General features: G+C 46.8%; 1 protein-coding gene across 1 annotated transcript; it reads left to right on the top strand.

Moving 5' to 3' along the window:
• Positions 1-6,924: 6,924 nt before the first annotated feature.
• Positions 6,925-8,929, top strand: LOC128138646 (proline-rich protein 22-like; the record flags this gene model as incomplete). The annotated part of the gene is given in 3 exon segments (XM_052779831.1): positions 6,925-7,348; positions 7,730-8,443; positions 8,508-8,929. Coding segments are annotated over 3 exon segments (1,560 nt in total), but the record flags the coding sequence as incomplete, so codon positions are not given.
• Positions 8,930-9,080: the final 151 nt, after the last annotated feature.

Raw genomic sequence — 9,080 nt, 5'->3', positions numbered from 1 at the left:
AGAGATTGTTGCCGAAATCCGGAATAAAACTCCTTACAGCAATGAGAAGTTAAGAAGCAGGCACTCCTTTATTGCAGCGCTGGGCACACGGGGGATCGCTCCACCTATCGTGTGCACCTGTCTTGTCTAACGATACAGTTAAATACACACCTGTTATACATATTCATTAAGTTTCTGGGAAATGTTATACATAATCATCAACTTTCCAGTAAATCATTAGCATATGTATATGTCTCTTCACGCAGGCGCAGCAAAGGTCTCTGGTGGTCTTCAGAAGCCCTCTGGTGGTCTTTCATAGTCTTCCTCACTTGTTCGCTTCTTGACCTCTTTTAGCTGATTCTGCGCAGTATGATTCTCATCACTATCTATATTAGTTTGCATAAAAATGTATACTATGTTCTCTTTTGAAATCCAACCTTTTCAATGATTGGTCTTTCAGTTTGTTATCAAAATGGGAAAGGTAGGGAGTTTCCAAGAAGCAAATCTTCTTGGCTTCTTAAAAGAAAATATAAGCCAACGATAATCAGTTAAAAGTACAGTACTGCACATTCTTTAAGTTCTTTATCTACTATGGTTACACATCACAACTCTATATTCCTAATATTTCAGTTATAATCAGATTTGATTTCTTTTAAAATGTAACATTTCCCCCCTTTGAAAGTTTTGAAAATCACTTCAATACTTTCACTATAATTCTACTGATCAGTTACTATATATTGGAGGAGGTTCTGGGTTTCTTTGTTCATTTTGTTGTTTTGCAACAGCTTGGACGATCATGTGATTAAAAGAAGTTTCACGAGTCAAACGTGTTAGCCGATTCATCATTCTCCAAGTTAGGATATATAATATTGCTGACAGAGTCAAACTGATCAAAACCAATATCAAAAGAACCACGATGGGGTGACACAACTTGTTCAGGATGCCTGTAGCAGTAGGTGACCATCCGAAAAGTGTGTCCCACCATTTATGTTCTACATCTTTTTGCACTCTTTCAAAAATTCGGTGTATTTCTTTCACATTGTTATGAACAGTTATTAAGGGGGGTTTTTTTGTCCATTTTCCCTAATTTTTTCTAAAATCTCAACTAGATCCTTGTGTTGTAGTAACTGTTTTACCAAAGCGAGATTCATTCCGATGGGTATAGGTAGTAATTCATGAATCAACATGTAGTTAGATTGCAAAAGTTGGTGAGACGTGACCGGGGCCGAATAGGAAAAGTCACATCTTACAATCTTAGTAAAATTGTATGTCACTGACCATTCTTTCAAATTTTTCCTTGCATTTAATAATCTTCCCAATTTCTCATCCTCTTCTGAATATTTAGGTTTTTTCCTTTGGTATTACAATAGTTTTTGTAAGAATTAATGCCATTTGTAAGGTATTCCTTTTGGCTGTTTCCTTAGCTGATTTATCTGTTAATCTGTTCCCTACAATCTCTTTTATATTCCCTGATTGATGTGTTTTACAGTGCATGATTGTTACTGCAGTTGGTTTCCGAACTGCTTGTAGTAAATGTAAAATCTCCTCTTTATATTTAATGTTGGACCCCTGAGAGGATAATAGTCCTCTTTCCTTCCATAAAATCCCATGGACATGGACCACGCCAAATGCATATTTCGAATCAGTCCAAATATTCACTTTCTTTTCTTCACTCAATTCTAGAGCCCTTGTCAAAGCCACTAGTTCAGCTTTCTGAGCTGAAGCTGTGTTTGGTAAAGCATTGGCTTCTATAACTGATTTTTCAGTTGTTACCGTATATCCTGCATAGCGGATTCCATTTTCAACAAAGCTGCTACCATCTGTGTACAATTCCCAGTCTGGATTGTCCATAGGTACATCCTTCAGATCCTCTTGACTGGAATATACATACTCAATGGTAGTCAGGCAATCATGTTCCAGTTGTCCTTCTTCCTGTATAGAACTTAAAAAGACTGCAGGATTAGTCAAATTAGTGGTTTTCAAAAGTACATCATCTTGCTCCATCAAAATTACCTGATATTTCATCATTCTGTTTGGGGAGAGTCAATGGTCCCCCTTTTGTTCTAACACTGATATCACCATATGTGGTACATATACCACCATCATCCTTCCCAAAGTCAATTTTCGGGCCTCCTGTATTATCATCACAGTGGCTGCTACTGCTCTCAAACAAGCAGGTCAGCCTTTACTTACAAAGTCTAATTGTTTGGAAAAGTATCCAACCGGTCACTTCCAACTTCCCATCTTCTGAGTCAGCACTCCCAGTGCAAGGTGTTGTTTCTCATGTACAAATAACTGGAAGTCTTTAGTCAGATCCGGAAGTCCCAGGGCTGGTGCTGTCATCAGGGCCTGTTTTAGATTCTTGAAAGCTCTCTGCTGATCTGGACCTCATTCAAATGGTGGACCTTTAAGAGCTTTATACACGCTGGTCTCTCCTCTGTTGTTATCAATATGTCGTCTACATACTGTAGGAGTAAATGTCCAGGTTTGGGACCATCTCGTTTCCACATCTCAAGTTCTTTTGCTAATTGGCTCCCAAATATTGTTGGACTGTTCTTGAATCCTTGTGGCAATCTTGTCCATGTCAATTGTGTTTTTCGTCCTGTTTTTGGATTTTCCCACTCGAAAGCAAATAATTTTTCAACTTCCTTCTTCCAGGGGTATACAAAAGAAAGCATCTTTTAAATCAAGCACTGTAAACCACTGGTGATTCTCCCCTAGAGCTGTTAAAAGTGTATATGGATTGGCCACTACAGGATGTATGTCTTTCACTATCTGATTTATTGCCCTCAGATCCTGTACTAATCTATATTCTCCTGATGGCTTTTTCACTGGTAAAATTGGAGTATTATATTCAGATTCACACTCCTCTAAGATTCCATATTCCAAAAATTTATCAATTAATTTCTTGATTCCCAATCTAGCTTCAGGTTTAACTGGATACTGTTTTAATCTCACTGGTTTCACATTTTCCTTCAGTTCTACTTTTACAGGCTGTGCCATTTTAGATTTTCCAGGTATCTCTGTGTTCCAAACTGTAGGGATCACAGCATCATCAACTTCTTGTGGCATCTCCTGAATCTTAACCTTCTCCTGTATCATCAGTATTTCCCCTGTCTTTGATTCTGGTATTTTTAAAAGAATTTCTCCTCCCTCAAAAGCTATTTGTGCATTCAATTTGGATAACAAATCTCGACCCAACAGGGGTATCGGACATTCTGGTACATACAAAAATTCATGTGTAATTGTTTTATTTCCAAATTTTAAATCAAGGGGTTGAAAGAATGGTCTATTTTCCTGTTTCCCAGTCGCTCCAATTATGTTCGCTGTTTTATTTTCCAATTTCCCTTTGTAAGTATTCAAAACAGAATATACTGCTCCCGTATCAACTAAAAATTCAACTTTATCATTTCCCAGCTTAATTGTAACCAGAGGTTCAGCTGGGTTCCCCTCCGGTCTCTTTCATTCATTTAAAGTCATCATTTTTGTAGCCTCTTGTTGACTTATTTGCCTTTTGGGGCAATCCCTTTTCCAATCTCCATCTTCCTTATAATATGCACACTGATTCATTCCGAGGGGTGTATTAGGTTCCCAGTTACCAAAGTTTCTAAAACTTCCTCTTCCCCGAGCTCGTCTTCTTCCTCTTGCTGCATTCCCTGTTAAGACAGCTATTAATCTACTGTCTCTGATCTTTTTTTTCTTTTTTTTTTTTTTGTTTTTTCTTTCTTCTCTTAATTATTATAGACTTTCCATGCTGTTTCTAACATTTTATTTAAATTTCTTGAATCCTCTCCTTCCAATTTTTGGACTTTTTGCCTTATATCAGGTGTTGACTGCTTCATAAAAAAATCGAAGCCAATTGTTGTTCTGCTTCTGTCTCCAATTTCAAATCAGTATATTTTTAGTGGTTTCCTTCAATTTTTCCAAAAACACAGAGAGAGATTTATTTTTATCTTGATTTATTTCATATAATTTAGACCAATTCAAAGCTTTCGGCATTGCATGTTTTATTTCATACAATACCCATTTTTGATATCGAGTTAACCTTCTCCTGTGTACAGGGTCATTTGGATCCCACTGGGGATCTCTCGAAGGAAAACTCTGTTCCAAAGTTCCAGAAAGCATTCCATTCATAAGTGTTGCCTCTGCTTGTGTTTTTCCAGTTTTATTACCATCTGTTTTTCAGTACTATCCAATAAATTATTCTCCCTGACTCAATACTCCTTTCCCGTGAATGTGAGGGAGAGAGATCCTGCTCCTCCCTTGGTGGGGTTATTTCTAATTCTAGTTCCATTTTATCTTCTTTTGGTACCATACATTTAATGTATCTTTTTCTAATATCACAAGCTGAACAACAACTCTTAGTTTTCTTATTTTCTGAAGTTAATGTTATCACTAAATTGTCTCGACTAATTAACTTGTATTTTTTTTTTTTTTTTTGCCAATCCGTTTTCTGCCTCAAATAAAAAAACAGATCCACATATGGCACTTTACTCCATTTACCCTCTCTCCTACAAAATAACATTAACTGTAATATAGTATTATAACTTAAAGTTCCATTCGTTGGCCATTTTTCCTGATCTTCCAAAACATACAAAGGCCACCAATGATTACAATATTCAATCATTTGACTCTTACATAAATCATCATGTAATTCACTCCAATGTGCCAATAAACATCCCAATGGTGATGTTTTTGGTATCTTTTCATCAGTGGTTATATTTCCCATACTCTTTCTTACTCTTAAATAATTTGGCTAATGCCATTATGCTTATATATCAATTACCAAATACATCAAATATCAATTATCAAAGTTCCAAATATTAATAACCAAATATCAAATATCAAATACCAAATACCAAATACCAAATATCAAATATCAAATACCAAATATCAAATACCAAGTATCAAATACCAAATAAATGCAAATGACAATTGTCTCAGATACACAGATGTCCAACCCAGCAATAGCTTTCGCTTATGACTTACGGGTAGACTTATCCCAGATACACAGATGTCCAACCCAGCAATAGCTTTCGCTTATGACTTACGGGCAGACGCCTAGGCTTCTCCACAGACGGGTACCCTCTGAGCCCCAACCCTGCGAAGCTTTCGCCGCGCCTTACGGGCAGGCTATCCGAACAGATTCCAGAGAAGAAGTGCCTTACCCTTTCTCCAGGGAACGTTGCGAGGAGCTTTGCGAGTCGAGAGCGATGGTTCCCCCCCGAGAATCCCTCGGTGCCGGCTGGAGTTCGATCACCACTCGATCTCGTCCAGTCTCACTCGCAAGGTCCCATCTGGGTCGCCAAAACTGTTGCCGAAATCCGGAATAAAACTCCTTAACAGCAATGAGAAGTTAAGAAGCAGGCACTCCTTTATTGCAGCGCTGGGCACACGGGGGATCGCTCCACCTATCGTGTGCACCTGTCTTGTCTAACGATACAGTTAAATACACACCTGTTATACATATTCATTAAGTTTCTGGGAAATGTTATACATAATCATCAACTTTCCAGTAAATCATTAGCATATGTATATGTCTCTTCACGCAGGCGCAGCAAAGGTCTCTGGTGGTCTTCAGAAGCCCTCTGGTGGTCTTTCATAGTCTTCCTCACTTGTTCGCTTCTTGACCTCTTTTAGCTGATTCTGCGCAGTATGATTCTCATCACTATCTATATTAGTTTGCATAAAAATGTATACTATGTTCTCTTTTGAAATCCAACCTTTTCAATGATTGGTCTTTCAGTTTGTTATCAAAATGGGAAAGGTAGGGAGTTTCCAAGAAGCAAATCTTCTTGGCTTCTTAAAAGAAAATATAAGCCAACGATAATCAGTTAAAAGTACAGTACTGCACATTCTTTAAGTTCTTTATCTACTATGGTTACACATCACAACTCTATATTCCTAATATTTCAGTTATAATCAGATTTGATTTCTTTTAAAATGTAACAAGATCAGCCCCCAGAACATCGCTCGCATCGCAGAAGCTCCCGGCAAAGCAGCAGGGACACGGGTGTGACTTGGTGGCCTTTGGCATGTGCAGCACTGCCTGGTCCCAGCCACAGCGGTGCAGATGGCAGGATGTTGAGGAGCGGGCTGGCTCAGCTGCGCTCTGAAATGAAATAAAGTTTTATGGTTTTAGAAGTGCACTTGCCTTCACGCCCCCAGCATCGGTCCCTGCCACAAGTTACGCAGTACCTGGCCTCACACAATCTTGCAGCCAGAGGTGCCTCACGAACAGAGAGCAATCTCTTTAATTAACAGGATACAGGCCAGGAGAGATCTTTGGCCTCCGGTTCACAGCAGTTGTCCCGACTCCCCCAGCCCACACACTGTTCACACGGCGGGAGCGAGAGGCCCGTGTTCCTACCAGGGTGTCCTTGCTAGTGCCAAATCCTCCAAGCACGAGGAGGGGATGTACTAACCCCATCCCTGGGGTCCCACAGAGCACAGACAGCCCCAGCGCCCCGACATCGGATGTTGTGCAGAATCCAGTCCTTTTCTGGGAGCAGGTGGCGGCGGGTGCTGTCTCCTCCTGGGTGTCACGCACCCAGGGAAAGCGCCGCCCCCTCCGAGGGGGATCCAGAGCTGCTGCTTTTCCCATCAGGAGACTAAAAGACCTGACAGCACTACTGGAGCGAGGGCTGGGGGAAAGCAGGCCACCGAGCAACAGCGCGTGACCTTCCTTCGCGCCCTCGAGGTCCTTTTTCCTATTTCTGCGTCACTCCGGTCAACGCAGCAAACGGAAGCACGGGCAATAGTCGCAAATGCATTTGCCATCTGGCGCAAGGAGGCTGCGGCTGCAGCTTGGTCCCCACTCGGCTCGGCTGAATCAACTTGTTCTTCTTCCCCCACCTGAAAAATACTATTGAAAGCAAAGAGGATTTGCACCCACAGACCCTGAGAGCCACCTGTAGGCCCCGGGGGCACCCCAGCCTCCCTTAACCCTTTCCCTCCCCAGGAGGAGCTGGGGAGGCTCTTGGGGGTGGGGCGGAACACAGGGAGCCCCCGCATTCCTTCCGGGGAGACGCCAAAGAGTCCTTAGCAGCCAACAGCCAGAAGGGACCATGGCGCGGCCACCAATGCAGCTCCCACTGCCTGGGCCCTGGGGCCCCCCAGCGCCCCAGCTTTTTCAGCCATTTGTGCTCCCCGGAACCTTCTACCCTCGAGGCAGGGACCGACCCCAACCCCTGCAGCCCAGGGACGCTCTTGGGGGCAAGAGCAGAGGTGACCACCGGCCATTGCTCCTGTCTCTCTCTCTCAGGCTCAGCCAACCTGTGCCATCTGCCCGCGCAGGAGCAGCCCTTCCCTGCAGCCTGGGCACCCCTGGCAGGGGGGGCACCCCAGGCCCCCCAGGCACCACCAGCAGGTATGGCACCCCAGTCTGCTCTGGCACCTTCGCCATCCCCATCACACCCGTCCCCCCGGCACTTTTCGCATGGGGGTTCAGCAAGCCCCGGTGAGCATCCCTGCCCTCGCCCGGGCAGCGCGTGCCCAGTAAAGCTGATCTGCAGAGAATTCCCCAAATATTTGGGGCCATCTCTCCCGTTTCACCTCCTAGATGCGAGTCTCCTCCCTGATTTACAACCCCGTCCCATCGGCACAGCAGCTCACCCCGTGGGGATCGCCCCGGCCACAAGCTCCCCACGCGCCTGGCCCAGAGCTGGGGGATGTCGGCCATCGGGGCCGGCTCGGCGGGTGCCCCTGGAGAGTCCCCCCGGCCCAGCATGGCTCCCCCTCACCCACACAGGTCTGCAGAGGGCTCCATGTGGCTGCCTCTTCGACCCCCGGGTCTTCCGCATCCAGTGGACAACCACCGACCTGCCTCCACCGGCCACCGCCACGCTCGGCCAAGGCGCCGCTTCTCTGCCGGGTGCTGCCCTGTGGGGTCCCGGGGGCTGCGGGGCCCCCCTGGCCTGGGCAGCCCCAGGGACCCCCCAGGGCCAACCACAATACCTTGCACCCTACGAAAATCTGAGGAGTGGGGTGGCCCCAGCCCCTCTGGAGCTGCCAGTGTCCATCCCCGGCTACCAGCACATCGAGGGGCAGTTGGCACAGATCAACATCTCCAGCACGGCCACCCCTGTGGGGGCACCCCCAGGCAGCGACGTCCCCCTGGGCAGCAGTGTCCCCCCCAGGCCCTGCGCTGCCGCCCACAACCAAGCCCTCGGGGACACTGCAGGTGACCTTGCAGTGTCCGAGGAGATGCTCCTGGAAGAGGCCCTAAGGCTCTTCGGTTGCTCCCTGGATGGAGTGGGGGTCAGCCAGGATGGTCCCAGCAGCGGCCCCATGCCTGGGGACCCTGCTGGCACCAGTGGAGAGGGGAGAGGGATGGCCCCAGCCCCCCCAGCGCTGCCAACACCCATCCCCGGCTACGAGGACATCGAGGGGCCATTGGCCAAGATCAACACCTGCGGCATGGCCACCCCTGCGGGGGCACCCCCAGGCAGCGACGTCCCCCCAGGCAGCGATGTCCCCCCCCAGCCCCTGCGCTGACCCCCACAACCAAGCCCTTGGGGAGCCCGTAGGTGAACTTGCAGCGTCTGAGAAAGTGGCTCTCCAAGAGGCCCTAGTGCTCTTTGATTGCTCCCTGGATGGGGTGGGGGTCAGCCAGCATGCTCCCAGCAGGAGCTCCATGCCCGAGGACGCTGGCGGCGCCGGCGCAGCCACCCCCAACTGCGACTTCAGCTCGCTCTCGCTGCCTGAGGAGCTGCTCACCCCTGACTACTGCATCCCCGAGCTCAGCGACATCATGCTGAGCCTCAAAATATCCAACGTCATCGGGATGGAGCCCCAGGAGCCGTGGCAGGATGCCGGGATGGACCTGCCACCATCCCCACCTGCCGTGGCAGACAAGCCGAGGAAGAGGCAGGCGCAGAGCTCCTTGCCAATGCCACCCAGCAAGCGCAGGGCTCTCGCAGCCAACGTGGGGGTGTGAGGGGGGGCTTAGACAAGGGTGAGATGGAGATGGGGGGAGTGGAGGGGGAGAGAGGAGGGGTGGGGTATATGGCAGGGGGGGCGGGCGGGGGGGCTAGGGAGGGGTCAGACCAGCTTTGATGGGACCTTTTCTCTTATCTTTTCAATTAAAAGCTGTTTCTCCA

The sequence above is a fragment of the Harpia harpyja genome, unplaced genomic scaffold, assembly GCF_026419915.1.
Source record: "Harpia harpyja isolate bHarHar1 unplaced genomic scaffold, bHarHar1 primary haplotype scaffold_79, whole genome shotgun sequence".
Taxonomy (NCBI): Eukaryota; Metazoa; Chordata; class Aves; order Accipitriformes; family Accipitridae; genus Harpia; species Harpia harpyja.
This window is presented reverse-complemented; position numbering and strand designations above follow the sequence as displayed.